The 26,567-nt window shown below is 53.5% G+C and overlaps 2 protein-coding genes across 2 annotated transcripts in view; both read left to right on the forward strand.

The window, feature by feature from the left end:
- The window catches only part of LOC134434212 (uncharacterized), a 34,458-nt gene extending 13,127 nt beyond the window's left edge, over positions 1-21,331 (forward strand). Inside the window, exons 9-16 of the mRNA XM_063182886.1 lie at positions 475-632; positions 3,101-3,175; positions 7,504-7,687; positions 8,929-9,039; positions 14,536-14,619; positions 16,189-16,318; positions 21,054-21,146; positions 21,194-21,331. Of these exons, the coding sequence (XP_063038956.1) occupies positions 475-632; positions 3,101-3,175; positions 7,504-7,687; positions 8,929-9,039; positions 14,536-14,619; positions 16,189-16,318; positions 21,054-21,146; positions 21,194-21,331 (973 nt within the window). The remainder of the gene's footprint in view (positions 1-474; positions 633-3,100; positions 3,176-7,503; positions 7,688-8,928; positions 9,040-14,535; positions 14,620-16,188; positions 16,319-21,053; positions 21,147-21,193) is intronic.
- A 1,665-nt stretch (positions 21,332-22,996) lies between these two features.
- On the forward strand, positions 22,997-25,196 carry LOC134434211 (50 kDa spicule matrix protein-like). Its single transcript, XM_063182885.1, has 2 exons — positions 22,997-23,178; positions 23,216-25,196. Exons 1-2 carry the CDS (start codon positions 23,062-23,064, stop codon positions 23,744-23,746), a joined length of 648 nt encoding a protein of 215 aa, XP_063038955.1. The 5' UTR covers positions 22,997-23,061; the 3' UTR covers positions 23,747-25,196.
- The last annotated feature ends 1,371 nt before the right edge of the window (positions 25,197-26,567 follow it).

Consider the following 26,567-nt stretch of genomic DNA (forward strand, 5'->3'; position numbering starts at 1 on the left):
TTGGGGGATTTTGGGGTGATTTGGGTTCATTTTGGGAGGATTTGGGGATCATTTGGGGTGTTTTGGGTTAATTTTGAGGTGGTTTCGGGGATAATTTTGGGGAATTTTGGGGTGATTTGGGTTCATTTTGGGAGGATTTGGAATAATTTGGGGTGATTTGGGTTCATTTTGGGGGATTTTGGGAGGTTTTGGGGTGATTTGGGTTCATTTTGAGGCGGTTTTGGGGTGATTTGGGTTCGTTTTGAGGTGGTTTTGGGGTATTTTGGGGTATTTGGGATAATTTTGGGGGATTTTGGGATATTTTAGGGTATTTTGGGGTGATTCGGGTTCATTTTGAGGCGGTTTTGGGGATATTTCGGGGGTGATTTTGGGATCATTTTGGTTCCTTTGGGTCATTTCAGTTTCATTTGCGCTCATTCGGACTGAATCGATCCATGTAAATTTATGTAAATTTATGCAAATTGATGCAGGCAGCTCCGAGGACGAGGAGCCGGAGCCCCTCCCCCCGGGCCGAGGGGGCGGAGCCTCCCCGGGGCCCCCCCCAGGCCCCGCCCCCTCCCCGCCCCTCCCCCACCTGCGCTTCGAGATCAGCTCCGAGGACGGGCTGAGGGTGACGGCGCCGAGCCTGGAGGGTGACTGGGACAAACTGGGATATACTGGGAGGGACTGGGAGGGGACTGGGAGGGACTGGAGGGGATTGGGATGGAACTGGGATATACTGGGACAAACTGGGAGGGACTGGGAGGGACTGGGAGGGGATTGGGATGGAACTGGGATATACTGGGAGGGACTGGGATATACTGGGAGGGTAACTGGGTTATACTGGGAGGGGACTGGGATGGAACTGGGATATACTGGGATATACTGGGAGGGTGACTGGGACAAACTGGGACAGACTGGGAGGGACTGGGATGGAACTGGGATATACTGGGATATACTGGGAGGGACTGGGAGGGACTGGGATGGAACTGGGACATACTGGGAGGGACTGGGAGGGACTGGGAGGGGATTGGGATGGAACTGGGATATACTGGGAGGGACTGGGAGGGACTGGGACAGACTGGGATGGACTGGGAGGGACTGGGAGGGACTGGGACAAACTGGGACAGACTGGGATGGACTGGGAGGGACTGGGAGGGACTGGGAGGGACTGGGATGGAACTGGGATATACTGGGATATACTGGGATATACTGGGAGGGACTGGGAGGGGATTGGGAGGGAACTGGGATATACTGGGATATACTGGGAGGGACTGGGAGGGACTGGGATATACTGGGAGGGACTGGGAGGGGATTGGGATGGAACTGGGATATACTGGGATATACTGGGATGGGCTGGGTTATACTGGGAGGGGACTGGGACAAACTGGGACGGACTGGGAGGGTAACTGGGAGGGGACTGGGAGGGACTGGGAGGGACTGGGATGGGATTGGGTTATACTGGGATATACTGGGATATACTGGGAGGGGACTGGGACAAACTGGGACAGACTGGGAGGGACTGGGAGGGACTGGGATGGACTGGGTTATACTGGGATATACTGGGAGGGTAACTGGGACAAACTGCGACGGACTGGGACGTACTGGGACGTACTGGGATGGACTGGGAGGGACTGGGCGGGACTGGGAGGGACTGGGAGGGACTGGGATATACTGGGAGGGACTGGGATGTACTGGGAAGGACTGGTTTATACTGGGTTATACTGGGAGGGACTGGGAGGAAAAAAACCGGGAGGTTTGGGCACAAAAATGGAGATTTTAGGGTGAAAAATGGAGATTTTTAAGCGTAAAAGGGAACTGGGATGTACTGGTTTATACTGGTTTATAGTGGGAGGGCACTGGGTTGTACTGGTTTATACTGGGAAGGAAAAATCCAGGAGATTTGGGTGCCAAAATGGCAATTTCAGGGTGAAAAATGGGGATTTTATGGAGAAAAATGGGAATTTTTGGGGATAAAAGGGAACTGGGTTATACTGGTTTATACTGGGAGGGCACTGGGTTATACTGGTTTGTACTGGTTTGTACTGGGAGGGAAAAATGCGGGAGGTTTGGGCGCAAAAATGGAGATTTTAGGGTGAAAAATGGGAATTTTACGGGTGAAAAATGGGAATTTCTGAGAGTGAAAGGGAACTTGTTTATACTGGGTTATACTGGTTTATACTGGTTTGTACTGGTTTATAATGGTTTATACTGGTTTATACTGGTTTCAGTGGTGATTTTAGGGGGAATTTTGGGGTTTTTTAGGGGGATTTTGGTTTTTTTTTAGGATAATCTGGGTGGAATTTTATGAGGTTTTTAGGGAGGATTTTGGGGTTTTTTAGGGAGGATTTTGGGGGCAATTTTGGGGTGAATTTGGGGTGAATTTTGAGGTGAATTTGGGGTGAATTTTGGGGGGAATTTTTGGGGTTTTTTAGGGGGATTTTGGGGCTTTTTTAGGATAATTGGGTGGAATTTTCTGGGTTTTTTTGGGGTTTTTTTGTGCTGGTTATGAGGGGATTTTTGGCTGAATTTGGGGGATTTTGGGGTTTTTAGGGGGAACTCAAGGGATTTTGGGGTAAATTTGGGATTTTTAGGATGATTTTGGGGAGGATTTCCTGGGTTTTTTCGGGCAGTTTTCAGGGGGATTTTCTGGGGTTTTTTGGGATGATTTTGGGGGGATTTTGGGATTTTTGGCGGGGAATTTTGGTTTTCTTTAGGGTGATATTGAGGAGGGTTTTTGTGAGATTTTGGGGTTTCTTATGGTAATTTTGGGGGTTTTTCTATTTTTTTAGGGGCGACATTGGGGAGTTTTTCTGGGATGGTTCTGGGGGGATTTTGGGGGCGAATTTTGGGGTTTTTAGGGATGAATTTCTGGGGTTTTTTTGGGATGGTTCTGGGGAGGATTTTAGGGTGAATTTGGGGCATTTTGGGGGCAATTTTCTGCGTTGTTTTGTGACATTTTGGGGGATTTTTAGGATAATTTGGAGGTGATTTTTTGGGTTTTTTGGGGGGGATTTCGGGATTTTTTTTGGGATGGCTCAGGGAGGATTTTGGGGTGAATTTGGGGGATTTTGGGGGGGTTTTGGGTGGGTTTTGGGGTGACCCCCCCGTGCCCCCCCAGGTGCGTGGCGGGCGGTGCTGGAGCGGGTGCAGGAGGCGCGAGCCAACGCCCACCTGAGGCACCTCAGCTTCGCAGGTGAGAGCCCAAAAAATCACCCCAAAATCACCCCAAAATCACCCCAAAACTCGGCCCGAAATCACCCCCCAAAAAACCCCAAAAATCGGCCCGAAAAACCCCAAAATCATCCCAAAAAAACCCCCAAAAATCACCCAAAAAACCCTCAAAATCACCCCCAAAAAAACCCCAAAATCACCCCAAAAAACCCCCCAAAAATCGGCCTGAAAAACCCCAAAATCATCCCAAAAAAACCCCCAAAAATCACCCAAAAAACCCTCAAAATCACCCCCAAAAAAACCCCAAAATCACCCCAAAAAACCCCCCAAAAATCGGCCTGAAAAACCCCAAAATCACCCCAAAAAAAAACCCAAAAATCACCCAAAAAACCCTCAAAATCACACCCAAAAAACCCTCAAAATCACCCCCAAAAAACCCCCAAATCACCCAAAAAACCCTCAAAATCACCCCAAAAAAACCCCAAAATCACCCAAAAAACCCTCAAAATCACCCCAAAAAAACCGCAAAAATCAGACCGAAAAACCTCAAAATCACCCCCCCAAAATCACCCCAAAAAAACCCCAAAAATCACCCAAAAAACCCTCAAAATCACACCCAAAAAGCCCCCAAATCACCCAAAAAACCCTCAAAATCACCCAAAACCCCCCACAAAAATCACCCAAAAATCACCCCAAAATCACCCCAAAATCGCCCCAAAAATCGCCCCAAAAATCACCCCCAAAACGCCTCAAAAATCACCCGAGAAACCCCAAAATCACCCCACAAATCACCCCAAAATCGCCACAAAATCACCCCAAAAATCAGCCCAAATTTACCCCAAAATCACCACAAAATCACCCAAAAATCACCCCAAAATCGCCCCAAAAATCACCCCCAAAACGCCTCAAAAATCACCCGAGAAACCCCAAAATCACCCCACAAATCACCCCAAAATCACCCCTAAATCGCCCCAAAATCACCCCAAAAATCACCCGAGAAACCCCAAAATCACCCCACAAATCACCCCAAAATCACCCCAAAATCGCCCCAAAATCACCCCAAAAATCACCTCAAAAATCACCCAAAAATCACTCCAAAATCGCCACAAAATCACCACAAAAATCACCCCATAATTGCCTCAAAATCACCCCAAAAATCACCCCAAAATCACCCCAAAAATCAGCCCTAATTTACCCCAAAATCACCACAAAATCACCCCAAAATCGCCCCAAAAATCGCCCCAAAAATCACCCCCAAAACGCCTCAAAAATCACCCAAGAAACCCCAAAATCACCCCACAAATCACCCCAAAATCACCCCAAAATCGCCCCAAAATCACCCCAAAAATCACCTCAAAAATCACCCAAAAATCGCCACAAAATCACCACAAAAATCACCCCATAATTGCCTCAAAATCACCCCAAAATCACCACAAAAATCACCCCAAAATCACCCCAAAAATCAGCCCAAATTTACCCCAAAATCACCACAAAATCACCCAAAAATCACCCCAAAATCACCCCAAAATCACCCCAAAAATCACCCGAGAAACCCCAAAATCACCCCAAAATCGCCCCAAAATCACCCCAAAAATCACCTCAAAAATCACCCAAAAATCACTCCAAAATCGCCCCAAAATCACCCCAAAATCAACCCAAAATCACCCCAAAAATCACCTCAAAAATCACCCAAAAATCACCCCAAAATCGCCCCAAAATCACCCCAAAAATCACCCCAAAATCACCCCAAAAATCAGCCCTAATTTACCCCAAAATCACCACAAAATCACCCCAAAATCACCCCAAAATCGCCCCAAAAATCACCCCCAAAACGCCTCAAAAATCACCCGAGAAACTCCAAAATCACCCCACAAATCACCCCGAAATCGCCCCAAAATCACCCCAAAAATCACCTCAAAAATCACCCGAGAAACCCCAAAATCCCCACAAAATCACCCCAAAATATCCTCCAAAATCGCCCCAAATTTACCTTAAAATTACCCCAAAATCGCCCCAAAATGGCCCCAAAATCGACACAAAATCACCTCAAAATTGCCCCAAAACCTCCCCCAGGTCTCCCTTTGTCCCCCCCAGACCCATTTCAAAGCCCCCAGACCCATTTCAAAGCCCCCAGACCCATTTTCTCACCCCCAGACCCATTTCAAAGCCCCCAGACCCATTTCAAAGCCCCCAGACCCATTTTGACTCCCCCAGACCCATTTCGAAGCCCCCAGACCCATTTGGAAGCCCCCAGACCCCCATGAAACCTCCCCAAAGCTCCTTTGGACCCCCCCAGACCCAACCCAGTCCCCGTTTCAAAGCCCCCAGACCCATTTTAACCCCCTCAAACCTCATTTTGTCACCCCCAGACCCATTTCACAGCCCCCAGACCCATTTCACAGCCCCCAGACCCATTTCAAAGCCCCCAGACCCCATTTAAAACCCCTCTAAACCCCATTTCAAAGCCCCCAGACCCATTTGGAAGCCCCCAGACCCATTTTTCTTGCCCCCAGGGATGAGCGGGCTGCGCCTGCTGGGCATCCAGCACGACGCCGTGGTTTGCCAGCCCCCAGACCCATTTCACAGCCCCCAGACCCATTTCACAGCCCCCAGACCCATTTCACAGCCCATAAACCCCCATTTAACCCCCATTTCACAGCCCCCAGACCCATTTCACAGCCCCCAGCCCCATTTCACAGCCCATAAACCCCCAGTTAGCCCCCATTTCACAGCCCCCAGACCCATTTGGAAGCCCCCAGACCCATTTTTCTTGCCGGCAGGGATGAGCGGGCTGCGCCTGCTGGGCATCCACCACGACGCCGTGGTTTGCCAGCCCCCAGACCCATTTCACAGCCCCCAGACCCATTTCACAGCCCATAAACCCCCAGTTAACCCCCATTTCACAGCCCCCAGACCCATTTCACAGCCCCCAGACCCATTTTTCTTTCCCCCAGGCATGAGCGGGCTGCGCTCGCTGGGCACCCACCACGACGCCGTGGTTTGCCAGCCCCCAGACCCATTTTGACACCCCCAGACCACATTTAAACCCACCCCAAACCCCATTTGGAAGCCCCCAGACCCCATTTAGCCCCCATTTCACAGCCCCCAGCCCCATTTGGAAGCCCCCAGACCCATTTCCTCCCTCTGCAGGCATGAGCGGGCTGCGCCTGCTGGGCATCCAGCACGACGCCGTGGTTTGCCTGCCCCCAAAACGCCCCCAGACCCATTTCACAGCCCATAAACCCCCAGTTAACCCCCATTTCGAAGCCCCCAGACCCATTTCACAGCCCCCAGACCCATTTTTCTTGCCCGCAGGGATGAGCGGGCTGCGCCTGCTGGGCATCCAGCACGACGCCGTGGTTTGCCTGGCTCCCCAAACGCCCCCAGACCCATTTCACAGCCCATAAACCCCCAGTTAATCCCCATTTGGAAGCCCCCAGACCCATTTCAAAGCCCCCAGACCCATTTCCTCCCTCCGCAGGGATGAGCGGGCTGCGCCTGCTGGGCATCCAGCCGTGGTTTGCCAGCCCCCAAAACGCCCCCAGACCCATTTCACAGCCCATAAACCCCATTTAACCCCCATTTCAAAGCCCCCAGACCCATTTTGACACCATTTCTCGCCCCCAGGGATGAGCGGGCTGCGCCTGCTGGGCATCCACCACGACGCCGTGGTTTGCCTGGCTCCCCAAACACCCCCAGACCCATTTCACAGCCCATAAACCCCATTTAAAATCCCCCCAAACCCCATTTAAAATCCCCCCAAACCCCATTTTGACACCCCCAAACCCCATTTCACAGCCCCCAGACCCATTTCACAGCCCCCAGACCCCATTTAGCCCCCATTTCACAGCCCCCAGACCCATTTCCTCCCTCCCCAGGGATGAGTGGTCTGCGCCTGCTGGGCATCCACCACGACGCCGTGGTTTGCCAGCCCCCAGACCCATTTCAAAGCCCATAAACCCCATTTAAAATCCCCCAAACCCCAGTTTGACACCCCCAGACCCATTTCCTCCATCCCCAGGGATGAGCGGGCTGCGCCTGCTGGGCACCCACCACGACGCCGTGGTTTGCCTGGCTCCCCAAACACCCCCAGACCCATTTTGACACCCCCAGACCCCATTTAGCCCCCATTTCACAGCCCCCAGACCCATTTCACAGCCCCCAGACCCATTTTTCTTGCCCGCAGGGATGAGCGGGCTGTGCTTGCTGGGCACCCACCACGACGCCGTGGTTTGCCAGCCCCCAGACCCATTTCACAGCCCATAAACCCCATTTAAAACCCCCCCAAACCCCATTTTGACACCCCCAGACCCATTTTGACACCCCCAGACCCATTTTTCCTGCCCCCAGGGATGAGTGGTCTGCGCCTGCTGGGCATCCAGCACGACGCCGTGGTGTTCCTGCTGGAGCAGCTGCCGGGCGCCGGGCGCTGCTCCCGGTACCGCTTCCGGTACCACCCCCCCAAACGGGACCCCCCCCACAGCGCCCCCCCCCGCAACCCCTCGGGCTGCGCCCGCGCCGAGCTGTACCTCAGGTACCGGCACTGGGGGCACTGGGATGTACTGGGATATACTGGGGTATACTGGGTTATACTGGGAGGGAACTGGGATATACTGGGAGGGGATTTAGGGGCACTGGGAGGGACTGGGATATACTGGGAGGGACTGGGAGGGGACTGGGGGGGACTGGGATATACTGGGAGGGACTGGGAGGGACTGGGAGGGGATTGGGGTATACTGGGAGGGGATTGGGGGCACTGGGATGGGACTGGGGTATACTGGGAGGAACTGGGAGGGGATTGGGGGGGACTGGGATATACTCGGATATACTGGGGTATACTGGGGTGTACTGGGATATACTGGGAGGGACTGGGATATACTAGGAGGGGACTGGGGGGGGACTGGGAGAGACTGGGAGGGACTGGGATATACTGGGTTACACTGGGAGGGACTGGGAGGGGATTTAGGGGCACTGGGAGGGCACCGGGTTATACTGGGAGGGGATTGGGGGGCACTGGGAGGGACTGGGAGGTGAAACGAGTTATACTGGGAGGGACTGAGAGGGACTGGGAGGGGAACTGGGTTATACTGGGAGGGGAATGGGGGGGACTGGGATATACGGGGAGGGGATTGGGGTATACTGGGATATACTGGGAGGGAACTGGGATATACTGGGGTGTACTGGGATATACTGTGAGGGAACTGGGATATACTGGGGTGTACTGGGATATACTGGGAGGGGATTGGGGTATACTGGGTTATACTGGGTTATACTGGGAGGGACTGGCAGGGGCATGTGAGGGGATTTAGGGACACTGGGAGGGCACTGGGTTATACTGGGAGGGGAATGGGGGGGACTGGGATAAACTGGGAGGGCACTGGGTTATACTGGGAGGGCAATGGGGGGGACTGGGATAAACTGGGAGGGACTGGGTTATACTGGGAGGTGACTGGGAGGGACTGGGAGGGAATTGGGAGGGGATTTGGGAGGGACTGGGTTATACTGGGAGGGGATTGGGGGTGAACTGGGATATACTGGGTTATACTGGGAGGGACTGGGAGAGGTTCGGGGGATTTGGGGGGAACTGTGAGGGCTTTGGGCGAGGATTGGGAGGGACTGGGTTATACTGGGTTATACTGGGAGGCACTGGGAGCCCTCCCCGCAGCCATCTCAGGGTGGGGACCACTCGGGGGTCCCCCAGGGGGTTTGGGGGGGGGTCACCCATGGGTGGGGGCGGGGCCACCCTCTCAGCCCCTCCCCTCCCCTCCCCCGCAGGAAGTGCACCTTCGACATGTTCAGCTTCCTGGCGTCGCAGCACCGCGCCCTGCCCCAGGGACCCCCGCCCCGCGAGGAGGAGGAGGATGAGGTGCAGCTCAAGCCCACCCGGTGAGGCCTCACCCACCCCGGGGACATTCTGGGGCGTGGGACCCCAAAAATCCGCTCAGGGACCCCCCAAAAATTCTTTGTCTTCCCCCATTGAAATCTATGGGGTAGACCTGGTGTCCCTCCCCATTGAAATCTATAGGGTAGACCTGGTGTCCCCCCCATTGAAATCTATAGGGTAGATCTGGTGTCCCTCCATTGAAATCTATGGGGTAGACCTGGTGTCCTCCCCATTGAAATCTATGGGGTAGACCTGGTGTCCCCTCCATTGAAATCTATAGGGTAGACCTGGTGTCCCCCCCATTGAAATCTATGGGGTAGACCTGGTGTCCCCCCCATTGAAATCTATGGGGTAGACCTGGTGTCCCCTCCATTGAAATCTATAGGGTAGATTGGGTGTCCCCCATTGAAATCTATGGGGTAGACCTGGTGTCCTCCCCATTGAAATCTATGGGGTAGACCTGGTGTGCCCCCCCATTGAAATCTATGGGGTAGACCTGGTGTCCACCCCTATTGAAATCTATGGGGTAGACCTGGTGTCCCCTCCATTGAAATCTATGGGGTAGACCTGGTGTCCCCTCCATTGAAATCTATGGGGTAGACCTGGTGTCCCCCCCATTGAAATCTATGGGGTAGACCTGGTGTCCACCCCTATTGAAATCTATGGGGTAGACCTGGTGTCCCCCACACCTGGGACCGCTCCCCAGCCCTCCAAAATATTGGGGATCCCCCCCAGCACCCCTGGGTGACACCTCCAGACACCTGAGAACCCCAAAAATCCATTCAGGGAACCCCCAGAAATTCTTTATCTTGCCCCATTGGAGTCTATGGGGTAATCCTGGTGTCCCCCCCATTGAAATCTATGGGGTCGATCTGGTGTCCCCCCCATTGAAATCTATAGGGTAGTTCTGGTGTCCTCTCCCATTGAAATCTATAGGGTAGATCTGGTGTCCCCCCCATTGAAATCTATGGGGTCGATCTGGTGTCCCCCCCATTGAAATCTATAGGGTAGATCTGGTGTCCTCCCATTGAAATCTATAGGGTAGATCTGGTGTCCCCCCCATTGAAATCTATAGGGTCGACCTGGTGTCCTCCCCATTGAAATCTATGGGGTAGACCTGGTGTCCCCCCCATTGAAATCTATGGGGTAGACCTGGTGTCCCCACACCTGGGACCCCTCCCAACCCCTTTGGGTGACTCCTCTGCACACTTGGGAGCCCCAAAAACTCTCTCAGGACCCCCAAAATTTGTCAGAGAGCCCCAAAATTTGCCTGCCCGTAGAAGTTTATGGGTAGACTTGGTGTCCTGTAATTGAAATGAATGGGGGTAGACCTGGTGTCTCTCCAATAGAACCCTATGGGGGTAGACCTGGTGTCTCCCCAGTAGAAATCAATGGGGTAGACCTGGTGTCCCTCAATACATTTCAATGGGGTAGATTTGGTGTCTGTCCCATAGAAGTCTATGGGGGTACACCTGGTGTCCCTCCAATTGAAATCAATGGGGGTACACCTGGTGTCCATCTTGTAGACGTCAATGGAGGTAGACCTGGTGTCTCCACAATTGAAATCAATGGCAGGAGACCTGCTGTCTCCCAGTAGATTTCAATGAGGGTAGACCTGGTGTCCCCCCAGTAGAATTCTATGGGGGTAGACCTGGTGTCCCCACAGTAGAATTCTATGGGGTAGACCTGGTGTCCCCCCAATAGAACTCTATGGGGGTAGACCTGGTGTCCCTCCCATAGATTTCAATGGAGATAGACCTGGTGTCTCCACAATTGAAATCAATGGCGGGAGACCTGCTGTCCCCCAGTCGATTTCAATGAGGGTAGACCTGGTGTCTCCCCAATAGAAATCAATGTGGGTAGACCTGGTGTCCCTCCCATAGACTTCTATGGGGGTAGACCTGGTGTCCCCTCAGTAGAACTCTATGGGCATAGACGTGGTGTCCCCCAATAGAACCCTATGGGGTTAGACCTGGTGTCCCTCCAGTAGAACCCTATGGGGGTACACCTGGTGTCCCCGCAATGCATTTCAATGGGGGTAGACCTGGTGTCCCCCAATACATTTCAATGGGGGTAGATCTGGTGTCCCCCCCAATAGAAATCAACGGGGGTAGACCTGGTGTCTCCCCAATAGAAATCAATGGGGGTAGACCTGGTGTCCCTCCAATAGAACCCTATGGGGGTAGACCTGGTGTCCCTCCAATAAAACCTATTGGGGTAGACCTGGTGTCCCCCAATGCATTTCAATGGGGGTAGACCTGGTGTCCCTCCAATAGAACCCTATTGGGGTAGACCTGGTGTCTCCCCAATGCATTTCAATGAGGGTAGACCTGGTGTCTCTCCAATAGAACCCTATGGGGGTAGACCTGGTGTCCCTCCAATAGAACCCTATGGGGGTACACCTGGTGTCTCTCCAATAGAATCCTATTGGGGTAGACCTGGTGTCCCTCCCATAGACTTCTATGGGGGTAGACCTGGTGTCCTTCCCATACAACCCTATGGGGGTACACCTGGTGTCCCCCCAATGCATTTCCAGTGGGGGTAGACCTGGTGTCCCTCCCATAGACTTCTATGGGGGTAGACCTGGTGTCTCCCCAATAGAAATCAATGGGGTTAGACCTGGTGTCTCTCCAATAGAACCCTATGGGGGTAGACCTGCTGTCCCCCCAATGCATTTCAATGGGGGTAGACCTGGTGTCCCTCCCATAGAACCCTATGGGGGTAGACCTGGTGTCTCTCCTATAGAACCCTATGGGGCTACACCTGGTGTCCCTCCAGTAGAACCCTATGGGGGTAGACCTGGTGTCTCTCCAATAGAGCCCTATGGGGGTACACCTGGTGTCCCCAATACATTTCAATGGGGTAGACCTGGTGTCTCTCCAATAGAACCCTATTGGGGTAGACCTGGTGTCCCCCCAATGCATTTCAATGGGGGTAGACCTGGTGTCTGTTCTTACCTGAGAGATTTTTGGGGTTCCCCAAAATTCTGAGGTCCTGGGGCACTTTTGGGGTCCCCATGAGGGATTTTTGGGTCATTTGCTTGGTGATTTTGGGATGTCCCAAATTTGGGAGGAAGGTTTTGAGTGGTTTTTTTGGGGATTTTGTGGAGGGGGGATTTGGGAATTTTATTGGGTTTGGGGTTTTTTGGGGGGTGGAGTTGGGATTTTGGGGGGTTCTTTTGGGATTTTGGGGGTTCTTTTGGGATTTTTGGGATTTTGGGATATTTGGGATTTCTCAGGGGAGGTTTCGGGGGTCCCCCCTGGTTTTGGGGGATTTTGGGAGTTTTGGGAATTTGGGATTTCTTGGGGGAGGTTTCAGCGGGTTTTGGGATTTTGGAGGTTTTTTTTGGGAATTTTTGGGGGATTCTTGTGGGATTTTTGGGGGGTTTTGGGATTTTTTGGGGATTTGGGATTTCTCAGGGGCGGTTTTGGGGGGTCCCCCCCAGTTTTAGGGTGTTCTTTTGGGATTTTGGGAGTTGTTTTGGGGATTTTGGGGGGCTTTTGGTTTTTGGGGATTGGGGTTTCTCAGGGGAGGTTTCAGCGGGTTTTGGGATTTTGGAGGGATTTTTGGGGGGTTCTTGTGGGATTTTTGGGGGGTTTTGGGATTTTTTGGGGATTTGGGATTTCTCAGGGGCGGTTTTGTGGGGTCCCCCCCAGTTTTGGGGTGTTCTTTTGGGATTTTGGGGGTTGTTTGGGGGATTTTTGGGGGGTTTTGGTTTTTTTGGGATTTGGGGTTTCTCGGGGGAGGTTTCGGGGGGTTTTGGGATTTTGGGGGGATTTTTGGGGGGTTCTTGTGGGATTTTTGGGGGTTTTTGGGACTTTTTGGGATTTCTCAGGGGAGGTTTCAGGGGGTCCATTTGGGATTTTTGGGGATTTTGGGGATTTTTTGGGATTTCTCAGGGGAGGTTTTGGAGGGTCCTGTTGGGGTTTTTGGGGATTTTTTGGGATTTCTCGGGGGAGGTTTCAGGGGTTCCTTTTGGGGTTTTTGGGGGGTTTTGGGGATTTTTTGGGATTTCTCGGGGGGGGGTTTCAGGGGTTCCTTTTGGGGGATTTTGGGGACTTTTTGGGATTTCTCAGGGGAGGTTTCAGGGGGTCCATTTGGGATTTTTGGGGGTTTTGGGGATTTTTTGGGATTTCTCAGGGGAGGTTTTGGGGGGTCCTTTTGGTTTCGGGGGTTCCTTTTGGGGTTTTTGGGGGTATTGGGGGATTTCTCAGGGGAGGTTTCGGGGGTTCCTTTTGGGGTTTTTGGGGGGTTTTGGGATTTTGGGGATTTCTCGGGGAGGTTTTGGGGGGTCCTTTTGGGGTTTTTGGGGGTTTTGGGATTTGGGGATTTCTTGGGGGAGGTTTCAGGGGTTCCTTTTGGGGTTTTTGGGGGGTTTTGGGATTTTGGGGATTTCTCGGGGGGGGTTTCAGGGGTTCCTTTTGGGGTTTTTGGGGGTTTTTGGGGATTTTTTGGGATTTCTCAGGGAGGTTTCGGGGGGTCCTTTTGGTTTCAGGGGGTCCTTTTGGGGTTTTTGGGGATTTTGGGGGATTCTCAGGGGAGGTTTCGGGGGTTCCTTTTGGGGTTTTTGGGGGGTTTTGGGGATTTTTGGGGATTTCTCGGGGGAGGTTTTGGGGGTCCTTTTGGGGTTTTTGGGGGTTTTGGGATTTTGGGGATTTCTTGGGGGAGGTTTCAGGGGGTCCTTTTGGGGTTTTTGGGGATTTCTCGGGGGGGGTTTCGGGGGGTCCTTTTGGGATTTTTGGGGATTTTGGGGGATTTCTCAGGGGAGGTTTCGGGGGGTCCTTTTGGGGTTTTTGGGGGGTTTGGGGATTTTTTGGGATTTCTTGGGGGGGGTTTCGGGGGGTCCTTTTGGGATTTTTGGGGGGTTTTGGGGATTTTTGGGGATTTCTCGGGGGTGTTTGGGGGGTCCTTTTGGGGTTTTTGGGGTTTTTTGGGATTTTTGGGGATTTCTCGGGGGAGGTTTCGGGGGGTCCTTTGGATTTTTGGGGGGTTTGGGGATTTTTTGGATTTCTTGGGGGAGGTTTCGGGGGGTCCTTTTGGTTTCGGGGGTTCTTTGGGATTTTTGGGGGGTTTTGGGGATTTTTGGGGATATTCTCGGGGGTGTTTGGGGGGTCCTTTTGGGTTTTTTGGGGTTTTTTGGGATTTTTGGGGATTTCTCGGGGGTGTTTGGGGGGTCCTTTTGGGGTTTTTTGGGATTTTTGGGGATTTCTCGGGGGGATTTCGGGGGTCTTTTTGGGGGGTTTAGGGATTTTTGGGGATTTCTCAGGGAGGTTTCAGGGGGGTCCTTTTGGGATTTTGGGGATTTCTCAGGGGCGGTTTCGGGGGTTCCTTTTGGGATTTTTGGGGGGTTTTGGGGATTTTTTGGGATTTCTCAGGGGAGGTTTCGGGGGGTCCTTTTGGTTTCAGGGGGTCCTTTTGGGGTTTTTGGGGATTTTGGGGGGTTTGGGGGTGTTCGGGGGTGCCCCCCGTTTTTGGGGAGCCCCTGACGCCCCCCCCAGCCGCGCCACCAGCCTGGAGCTGCCCATGGCCATGCGCTTCCGGCACCTCAAGAGAACGGCCAAGGAGGCGGTGGGAGTGTACCGGTGAGAGCGGCGGGCACAGCGGGCACACCTGGGCACACCTGGGGGCACCTGGGGACATCTCAGATACACCTGGGAGCACCTGGGGGCAGCTGGGCACAGCTGGGGACATCTCAGATACACCTGGGGGCAGCTGGGATACACCTGGGACACACCTGGGACACATCTTGGCACACCTGGGGGCACCTGAGACACACCTGGGCACAGCTGGGCACACCTGGGACACACCTGGGCACACCTCTGGGCATCTGGGTCCAGCTGGGGGCACCTGCAGGCACACCTGGGCACACCTGGGGGCACCTGCAGGCACACCTGGGATACACCTGGGGGTACCTGGGCACACCTGGGGGCATCTCAGATACACCTGGGGACACCTGAGACACACCTGGGACACACCTGGGCACAGCTGCAGGCACCTGGGGGCACTGGGCACACCTGGGGGCACCTGGGCACACCTGGGCACAGCTGGGGACATCTCAGATACACCTGGGGGCACCTGGGATACATCTTGGCACACCTGCGGGCACCTGGGCACAGCTGGGACACACCTGGAGACACCTGGGGACATCTCAGATACACCTGGGGGCACCTGGGACACACCTGGGCACAGCTGGGCACACCTGGGGGCACCTGCGGGCACACCTCGGGGCACCTGGGCACACCTGGGACACACCTGGGGGCACCTGGGGACACCTGGGGACACACCTGGGCACAGCTGGGGGCACTTGGGGACACACCTGGGGGCACCTGGGCACAGCTGGGGCACATCTTGGCACACCTGGGGGCACCTGGGATTGATGGGAAACACCTGGGATATACTTGGGCACACCTGGGGGCACCTGCGGGCACCTGGGGGCACCTACAGGCACACCTGGGCACACCTGGGGGCACCTCAGATACACCTGCGGGCACCTGGGCACACCTGGGACACACCTGGGCACACCTGTGGGCACCTGAGGACACACCTGGGGGCACCTGGGTACAGCTGGGGGCACCTGGGCACACCTGGGCACAGCTGGACACACCTGGGACACACCTGGGCACACCTGTGGGCACCTGGGCACAGCTGGGCACAGCGGGGGTGGATTTGGAGCCGAATGTTTTGGGGTATTTTGGGTGGAATTTGCATTTCCTGGTCGATCTTTGTGGGGTTTTTTTGCATTCCTGGGTGGATTTTGGGGGAAATTTTGGGATTTTTGGGTTCCCCAAATTTGGGGGTGACCCCGACCCCCCCTGAGCTCAACCATCCCCAGACAGGGGAGAAAATTTGGGGGGATTTGGGGTTCCTGGGGGTTTTTTTGGGATAAATTTGGGTTTCCTGGGTGGATTTTTGGGTGGATTTTGGGGGGAATTTTTGGGGTTCCCCAAATTTGGGGGTGACCCCGACCGCCCTGAGCTCAACCATCCTCAGACAGGAGAGAATTTTGGGGTTCCTGGGGTGGATTTTTGGTTGAAATTCGGTGAATTTTTATGGGGTTTTTGTATTCCTGGGTTGGATTTTTTGGGGGGAAATTTTGGGATTTTTGGGGTCCCCAAAAATTTGGGGTGACCCCGACTTCACCCCAAATCCAGCTCGGCCATCCACGGGCGGGGCCTGTTCTGCAAGAGGAACATCGAGGCCGGCGAGATGGTGATAGAATATTCCGGAATCGTCGTGCGCTCCGTGCTCACCGACAAGCGCGAGAAGTTCTACGACAGCAAGGTGGGCACCCCCGAATTTTGGGGGGAAAAACCCCAAAAAACGGCAAAAACGCCACAAAAAACGAGGAGAACGCCCCCAGAAAATGAGGAGAACGCCTCAAAAAATTGGGGGGGACGCCCAAAAAATGAGGAGAACGCCCCAAAAAAATGAGGAGAACGCCCCAAAAAATGAGGAGAATGCCCCAAAAAATGAGAACGCCCCAAAAAATGAGGAGAACGCCCCAAAAAAATGAGGAGAACGCCTCAAAAAAATGAGGAGAACGCCTCAAAAAAATGAGGAGAACGCCTCAAAAAATGAGGAGAACGCCCAAAAAAATGAGAACGCCTCAAAAAAATGAGAACGCCCCAAAAATGAGGAGAACGCCCCAAAAATGAGGAGAACGCCTCAAAAAATGAGGAGAACGCCTCAAAAAATTGGGGGGGACGCCCCAAAAAATGAGGAGAACGCCCCAAAAAAATGAGAACGCCCCAAAAAATGAGGAGAACGCCTCAAAAAATGAGGAGAACGCCTCAAAAAATGAGGAGAACACCCCAAAAAAAATGAGGAGAACGCCTCAAAAAAAATGAGAACGCCCCAAAAAAATGAGAACACCCCAAAAAAATGAGGAGAACACCCCAAAAAAAATGGGGGGGGGACACCCTAAAAAATGGGGGGAAAGGTCGGAAATGGGGAAAATGTGAAAAATTTGGGGGGGAAATGGGGAAAATGGGAGGGACACCCCAAAAACTGGGGGAGGAAGGCCAAAAATGGAGGAGAAACTCCAACAATTGGAGGAGAACGGCCAAAATCGGAGCAGAAGTCAAAAAATGTGAAGGGATGCCTTGATGACGTCATCACCCTTGGCCACGCCCCAACCCTTGATGGGTCCCCAACCCTTGATGATGTCCCAACCCTTGATTGTCCCCAAACCTTGACCACGCCCCCAACCTTTGACCCACGTCCCAACCCTTGATAGTCCCCAACCCCTGACCACGTCCCAAGCCTTGACCATGACCCAACTTTTGATGAGTCCCAAACTCTTGATGGGTCCCCAACCCTTAATCATGATGTCCCAACCCTTGACCACACCCCAACTCTTGATGATGCGCTCAACCCTTGATGGGTCCCCAACCCTTGACCACGTCCCGGTCCTTGATGGGTCCCAAACTCTTGATGATGTCCCCAACCCTTGATTGTCCCCAACCCTTGATGGGTCCCCATCCATTGACGATGACCCCAACCCTTGATGGGTCCCCATCCATTGACCATGTCCCCAACTCTTGATGATGTCCCCAACTCTTGATGGGTCCCCAACTCTTGATGATAGCGCTCAACCCTCAATGAGTCCCCAGCCCTTGGTGCGTCCCCAACCCTTGATGGGTCCCCCAACCCTTGACCACGTCCCGGTCCTTGATTGTCCCCAACCCTTGACCACGCCCCAACCCTTGATGGGTCCCAAACTCTTGATGATGTCCCCAACCCTTGATTGTCCCCAACCCTTGATTGTCCCCAACCCTTGACCACACCCCAACCCTTGATGGGTCCCCATCTGTTGACCATGACCCCAACCCCTGACCACACCCCCACATTGACCACACCCCAACATTGACCACGCCCCAACATTGACCACACCCCAACATTGACCACGCCCCAACATTGACCACGCCCCAACATTGACCACGACGCCCAACCCTCTGACCACACCCCAACATTGACCACAACCCCAACCCTCTGACCACACCCCAACATTGACCACACCCCAACATTGACCACGCCCCAACCCCTGACCACACCCCCACATTGACCACACCCCAACATTGACCACACCCCAACATTGACCACACCCCAACCCCTGACCACGCCCCAACATTGACCACGCCCAACATTGACCACACCCCAACATTGACCACGCCCCAACCCCTGACCACACCCCAACATTGACCACACCCCAACATTGACCACACCCCAACCCCTGACCACGCCCCAACATTGACCACGCCTCCCAACATTGACCACACCCCAACATTGACCACACCCCAACATTGACCACACCCCAACCCTTGACCACACCCCAACATTGACCACCCACATTGACCACCCCAAATTGACCACACCCCCACATTGACCACACCCCAACATTGACCACACCCCCACCCACCCTGACCACCGCCCCAACATTGACCACGCCCCAACATTGACCACGCCCCAACATTGACCACACCCCAACATTGACCACGCCCCAACATTGACCACGCCCCAACATTGACCACACCCCAACCCTCTGACCACACCCCCACATTGACCACACCCCAACCCCTGACCACACCCCACCCCTCTGACCACACCCCAACATTGACCACACCCCAACCCCTGACCACACCCACCCCTCTGACCACACCCCAACATTGACCACACCCCAACCCTTGACACACCCCAACATTGACCACACCCCAACCCCTGACCACACCCCACCCCTCTGACCACGCCCCAACATTGACCACACCCCAACATTGACCACAGCCCCAACATTGACCACGCCCCAACATTGACCACACCCCAACATTGACCACGCCCCAACCCTCTGACCACACCCCCACATTGACCACGCCCCAACCCTCTGACCACACCCCAACCCCTGACCACACCCCAACATTGACCACACCCCAACCCCTGACCATGCCCCAACATTGACCACGCCCCAACATTGACCACGCCTCAACATTGACCACACCCCAACCCCTGACCACACCCCCACATTGACCACACCCCACCCCTCTGACCACACCCCCACATTGACCACACCCCAACCCCTGACCACACCCCAACCCTCTGACCACACCCCAACATTGACCACACCCCAACCCCTGACCACACCCCAACATTGACCACACCCCCAACCCTTGACCACGCCCCAACATTGACCACACCCCAACATTGACCACGCCCCAACATTGACCACACCCCAACATTGACCACACCCCAACATTGACCACACCCCAACATTGACCACACCCCAACATGACCACGCCCCAACATTGACCACAGCCCAACCCTCTGACCACACCCAACATTGACCACGCCCCAACATTGACCACACCCCAACCCCTGACCACGCCCCAACATTGACCACACCCCAACATTGACCACACCCCAACCCTCTGACCACACCCCAACATTGACCACGCCCCAACATTGACCACACCCCACCCCTGACCACACCCCAACATTGACCACACCCCAACATTGACCACACCCCAACATCGACCACGCCCAACATTGACCACACCCCAACATTGACCACACCCCAACATTGACCACACCCCAACCCCTGACCACGCCCCAACATTGACCACACCCCAACATTGACCACACCCCAACATTGACCACACCCCAACCCTCTGACCACACCCCCACATTGACCACACCCCAACCCTCTGACCACACCCCAACCCCTGACCGACAACCCCAACATTGACCACACCCCAACATTGACCACGCCCCAACCCTCTGACCACACCCCCACATTGACCACGCCCCAACCCTCTGACCACACCCCAACCCCTGACCACACCCCAACATTGACCACACCCCAACCCCTGACCATGCCCCAACATTGACCACGCCCCAACATTGACCACGCCTCAACATTGACCACACCCCAACCCCTGACCACACCCCCACATTGACCACACCCCCACCCCTCTGACCACACCCCCCACATTGACACCACACCCCAACCCCTGACCACACCCCAACCCTCTGACCACACCCCAACATTGACCACACCCCAACCCCTGACCACACCCCAACATTGACCACCCCAACCCTTGACCACGCCCCAACATTGACCACACCCCACATTGACCACGCCCCAACATTGACCACACCCCAACATTGACCACACCCCAACATTGACCACCCCCAACATTGACCACACCCCAACATTGACCACGCCCCAACATTGACCACAGCCCAACCCTCTGACCACACCCCAACATTGACCACGCCCCAACATTGACCACACCCCAACCCCTGACCACCGCCCCAACATTGACCACACCCCAACATTGACCACACCCCAACCCTCTGACCACACCCCAACATTGACCACGCGCCCAACATTGACCACACCCCAACCCCTGACCACACCCCAACATTGACCACACCCCAACATTGACCACACCCCAACATCGACCACGCCCAACATTGACCACACCCCAACATTGACCACACCCCAACCCCTGACCACGCCCCAACATTGACCACACCCCAACATTGACCACACCCCAACATGACCACACCCCCAGACATTGACCACGCCCCAACATTGACCACACCCCAACCCTCTGACCACACCCCCACATTGACCACACCCCAACCCCTGACCACGCCCACCAACATTGACCACGCCCCAACATTGACCACACCCCAACATTGACCACACCCCACCCCTCTGACCACACCCCAACATTGACCACACCCCACCCCTCTGACCACACCCCCACATTGACCACACCCCACATTGACCACACGCCCAACCCCTGACCATGCCCCAACATTGACCACACCCCAACATTGACCACACCCCAACATTGACCACACCCCAACATTGACCACACCCCAACCCTCTGACCACACCCCAACCCTCTGACCGCACCCCAACATTGACCACACCCCAACCCCTGACCACGCCCCCCCATCCATCCATCCATCCGTCCGTCCGTCCGTCCATCCATCCGTCCGTCCGTCCCCGCAGGGCATCGGCTGCTACATGTTCCGCATCGACGAGGCCGAGGTGGTGGACGCCACCATGCACGGCAAGCGCCGCGCGCATTCATCAACCACTCGTGCGAGCCCAACTGCTACTCGCGCGTCATCCACGTGGAGGGCCACAAGCGCATCGTCATCTTCGCGCTGCGCCGCATCCTGCGCGGCGAGGAGCTCACCTACGACTTACAAGTTCCCCATCGAGGAGCCGGCCGCCAAGCTGCCCTGCAACTGCGGCGCGCGGCGCTGCCGCCGGTTCTCAACTGAGCCTCGGCCGGGGAGGCGCTCCCGGCGCCGCTCCGAGGCGCCGCGGTGGAGATGTGGGAGGATGGAGAGGTTCTGAGGAGGTTGGAGGCGGTTGGGTGTGGTAACGGGGGGGTTTGGAGAAGGTCGGGGGTGGTGTGGTGGTCAACCAAGTGTGGTGGTGGGCAGTTAGGAGGTGTGGAGGTCAGTCAAGAGCCGTGGGGTCAACCGAGAGTCGTGGTGGTCAGCCAAGAGTTCTGGAGGTCAACCAAGAGTCCTGGAGGTCAACCAAGAGTCGTGGGGTCAACCAAGAGTTGTGGAATTGAACCACGATTCGTGGTGGTCAAACAAGTGTGGTGGTGGTCAGTCAAGAGTTGTGGAGGTCAACCAAGAGTCCTGGAGGTCAACCAAGAGTCGTGGTGGTCAGCCAAGAGTCGTGGTGGTCAACCAAGAGTTGTGGAATTGAACCACGATTCGTGGTGGTCAAACAAGTGTGGTGGGGGTCAGTCAAGAGTTGTGGAGGTCAACCAAGAGCCGTGGGGTCAATCGAGAGTCGTGGTGGTCAACCAAGAGTCCTGGAGGTCAATCAAGAGTCCTGGAGGTCAACCAAGAGTCATGGTGGTCAACCAAGAGTCGTGGTGATCAACCAAGAGTTGTGGAATCGAACCACGATTCGTGGTGGTCAACCAAGTGTGGTGGCAGTCAGTCAAGAGTTGTGGAGGTCAATCAAGAATCGTGGAGGTTAATCGAGTCTGGTCGTGGTCAACCAAGAGCCGTAGGGGTCCATCAAGAATCGTGGAGGTCAACCAAGAGTTGTGGTGGTCAACCAGGAGTTGGGGGGGTCAACCAAGAGCTGTAGGGGTCAACCAAGAGTCCTGGAGGTCAGCCAAGAGTCATGGTGGTCAACCAGAGTTGTGGTGGTCAACCAGGAGTTGTGGAGGTCAACCAAGAATCATGGTGGCCAACCCAGAGTCACAGTGGTCAACCAAGCGTTGTGGAAGCCAACCAAGAGTCCTGGAGGTCAACCAAGTGTGGTGGAGGTCAACCAAGGGTTGTGGAATTGAACCAGGAGTCGTGGTGGTCAACCAAGAGTCATGGTGGTCAACCAAGAATCATGGAGGTCAACCAGGAGCCATACAGGTCAACCAAGAATCATGGAGGTCAACCAAGAGTCATGGTGGTCAACCAAGAATCATGGTGGTCAACCAAGAATCATGGAGGTCAACCAGGAGCCATACAGGTCAACCAAGAATCATGGTGGTCAACCAAGAGTTGTGGTGGTCAACCAAGACTCGTGGAGGTCAATCAAAAAGCCATAGGGATCAACCAATAGTCATGGTGGTGGACCTAGAATCGTGGTGTGAACCAGGAGCTGTGGAAGTCAACCAAGAATCATGGTGGTCAACCAAGAGTCATGGTGGTCAACCAAGAGTCATGGAGGCCAACCAAGAATCATGGTGGTCAACCAAGTGTGGTCATGGTCAACCAAGAGCCATAGGGGTCAATCAAGAATCATGGAGGTCAACCAGGAGTTGTGGTGGTCAACCAGGAGTTGTGGAGGTCAACCAAGAATCATGGTGGCCAACCCAGAGTCACAGTGGTCAACCAAGCGTTGTGGAAGCCAACCAAGAGTCCTGGAGGTCAACCAAGTGTGGTGGAGGTCAACCAAGGGTTGTGGAATTGAACCAGGAGTCGTGGTGGTCAACCAAGAGCCATAGGGGTCAACCAAGAATCATGGTGGTCAACCAAGAATCATGGAGGTCAACCAAGAATCATGGAGGTCAACCCAAGATCATGGAGGTCAACCAAGAGTTGTGGTGGTCAACCAGGAGTTGGGGGGTCAACCAAGAATCATGGAGGTCAACCAAGAGTCATGGAGGTTTAGGAATTGTGGTGGTCAACCAAGAATCATGGTGGTCAACCAAGTGTGGTCATGGTCAAGCAAGAGCCATAGGGGTCAACCAAGAATCATGGAGGTCAACCAAGAGTTGTGGTGGTCAACCAGGAGTTGGGGGGTCAACCAAGAATCATGGTGGTCAATCAAGAGTCGTGAAGATCAACCAAGAATCATGGTGGTCAATCAAGAGTGGTCATGGTCAACCAAAAGCCATAGGGGTCAACCAGGAGTCCTGGTGGTCAACCCAGAGTTGTGGAGGCCAACCAAGAGTTGTGGTGGTCAACCAGGACTTGGGGGGTCCACCAAGAACCATGGTGGTCAACCAAGAGTTCTGGAGGTCAACCAAGAGTTATGGTGGTCAACCTGGAGTTGTGGTGGCCAACCAAGAGTCCTGGTGGTCAATCAAGAGTTGTGGTGGCCAACCAAGAATCATGGCGGTCAATCAAGAATCATGGTGGTCTACCAAGGATGATGGTCAACCAAGAGTTGTAGTCAACCAAAAGTCGTGGAGGTCAACCAAGAGTCATGGTGGTCAACCATAAGTCCTGGATCTGAACCAAGAATCTTGGGAAGAAGATGCTGAGGTGCTCCTTGAAGCCATGGAGATGCCTCCAGTCAACTGGGAAGACCCAAAAAAATCATGGGCAGGTCCTGGTGATGGTCCTGGAGATGTTGCTGGAAGTCCTGGAGATACCTCCAGTCAGTCAAGAGTCATGGAGGTCAACTAAGAGTGGTGGGAAGAAGATGTTAGGGTGCTCCCAGAAGTTCTTGAGATGCCTCCACTCAACCAGAATGTCCCAAAAATCATGGAAATGAAATTTTGGGGTGTTCCCAGAAGTTCTTGAGATGCCTTCAGTCAACCAGAATGTCCCAAAAATTGTGGGAATTAAATTTTGGGGTGCTCCCAGAAGTTCTTGAGATGCCTCCACTCAACCAGAATGTCCCAAAAATCATGGAAATGGAAATTTGGGGTTCTCCCAGAAGTTCCTGAGATGCCTCCAGTCAACCAGAATGTCCCAAAAATTGTGGGAATTAAATTTTGGGGTGTTCCCAGAAGTTCTTGAGATGCCTCCACTCAACCAGAATGTCCCAAAAATCATGGAAATGGAAATTTGGGGTTCTCCCAGAAGTTCCTGAGATGCCTCCAGTCAACCAGAATGTCCCAAAAATTGTGGGAATTAAATTTTGGGGTGTTCCCAGAAGTTCTTGAGATGCCTCCACTCAACCAGAATGTCCCAAAAATCATGGAAATGGAAATTTGGGGTTCTCCCAGAAGTTCCTGAGATGCCTCCAGTCAACCAGAATGTCCCAAAAATCATGGAAATGGAAATTTGGGGTTCTCCCAGAAGTTCCTGAGATGCCTCCAGTCAACCAGAATGTCCCAAGAATCATCGGAATGAAATTTTGGGGTGCTCCTGGAAGTCCTTGAGATGCCTCCACTCAATTGGAAGATGCCATAAGTCATGGGAACGGAATTTTGGGTGCTCCCAGAAGTTCTTGAGATGCCTCCACTCAACCAGAAGCTCCCAAAAATCATGGGAATGAAATTTTGGGGTGTTCCTGGAAGTTCCTGAGATGCCTCCAGTCAACCAGAAGCTCCCAAAAATCATGGAAATGGAAATTTGGGGTGCTCCCAGAAGTTCCTGAGATGCCTCCAGTCAACCAGAAGCTCCCAAAAATCATGGAAATGAAATTTTGGGGTGCTCCCAGAAGTTCCTGAGATGCCTCCAACGCTGGGGACCCTCTCAGAAGAGACTTTGGGGTTCTCTCCAGCCCCTGGAGACCCCTCCCCACCATGGGGCCCCCCCAAACCCCTCCCCATGGGCCCCTCCCCCAATTTTCCCCCCCCCAAAAAAATGGGTCCAGCCCCTCCCCCCATTTTTGGGCAGCATTTTTGGGGCGTTTCCGGGTGTTTTTTGGGATTTTAGGGTTTTGTATTTTAATTTAAAGGCGGCGCGAGCTCCGCCCACAATAAAGACTCTGATTGGTTCAGGGCGGTTCTGGATTTGTGGGGTTTGGGGGGGTGAGGAATGGGGGAAAAAACACAAATTTTAAGATTTTGGGGGGAAATTGTGGAGAAACGGGGGGGGGGGGAAATGGCGGGAAAATGTGAGGGGGAGAAAAAGGAAAATGTGAGGGAAAAGAAGGAAAATGTGAGGGGGAAAAGAAGGAAAATGTGAGGGGAAAAAAAGGAAAATATGAGGGGAAAAGGAAAATGTGAGGGGGAAAAGAAGGAAAATGTGAGGAGAAAATGGAGGGAAATGTGAGGGGGAAAAGAAGGAAAATGTGATGGGGAGAAGAAGGAAAATGTGAGGGGGAAAAGAAGGAAAATGTGAGGGGGAAAAGAAGGAAAATATGAGGGGGAAAAAAGGAAAATGTGAGGGGGGAAAGAAGGAAAATGTGAGGGGGAAAAGAAGGAAAATGTGAGGGGAAAATGGAGGGAAATGTGAGGGGGAAAAGAAGGAAAATGTGAGGGGGAAATGGAGGGAAATGTGAGGGGGAAAATGTGAGGGGGAAAAAAGGAAAATGTGAGGGGGAGAAGAAGGAAAATGTGAGGGGAAAATGGAGGGAAATGTGAGGGGGAAATGAAGGAAAATGTGAGGGGGAAATGTGAGGGGGAAAATGTGAGGGGAAAAAAGGAAAATGTGAGGGGGAGAAGAAGGAAAATGTGAGGAGAAAATGGAGGGAAATGTGAGGGGGAAAAGAAGGAAAATGTGAGGGGAAAAAAAGGAAAATGTGATGGGGAGAAGAAGGAAAATGTGAGGGGGAAAAGAAGGAAAATATGAGGGGAAAAAAGGAAAATGTGAGGGGGAAAGAAGGAAAATGTGAGGAGAAAATGGAGGGAAATGTGAGGGGGGGAAAGAAGGAAAATGTGAGGGGAAAAAAAGGAAAATGTGAGGAGAAAATGGAGGGAAATGGGAGGGGGAAAAGAAGGAAAATGTGAGGGGAAAAAAAGGAAAATGTGAGGGGGGAAAAGAAGGAAAATGTGAGGGGGAAATGGAGGGAAATGTGAGGGGGAAAATGTGAGGGGAAAAAAAAGGAAATGTGAGTGGGAAAAGAAGGAAAATGTGAGGAGAAAATGGAGGGAAATGTGAGGGGAAAATGGTGGGAAAATGTGAGGGGAAAATGGAGGAAATGTGAGGGGGAAAGAAGGAAAATGTGAGGGGAAAATGGAGGGAAATGTGAGGGGGGAAAGAAGGAAAATGAGGGGAAAAACGAAAATGTGAGGGGAGAAGAAGGAAAATGTGAGGAGAAAATGGAGGGAAATGTGAGGGGGAAAAGAAGGAAAATGTGAGGGGAAATGTGAGGGGAAAAGAAGAAAATATGAGGGAAAAAAAAGGAAAATGTGAGTGGGAAAAGAAG

This window comes from Melospiza melodia, unplaced genomic scaffold, assembly GCF_035770615.1.
Source record: "Melospiza melodia melodia isolate bMelMel2 unplaced genomic scaffold, bMelMel2.pri scaffold_329, whole genome shotgun sequence".
NCBI classification, from domain to species: Eukaryota; Metazoa; Chordata; class Aves; order Passeriformes; family Passerellidae; genus Melospiza; species Melospiza melodia.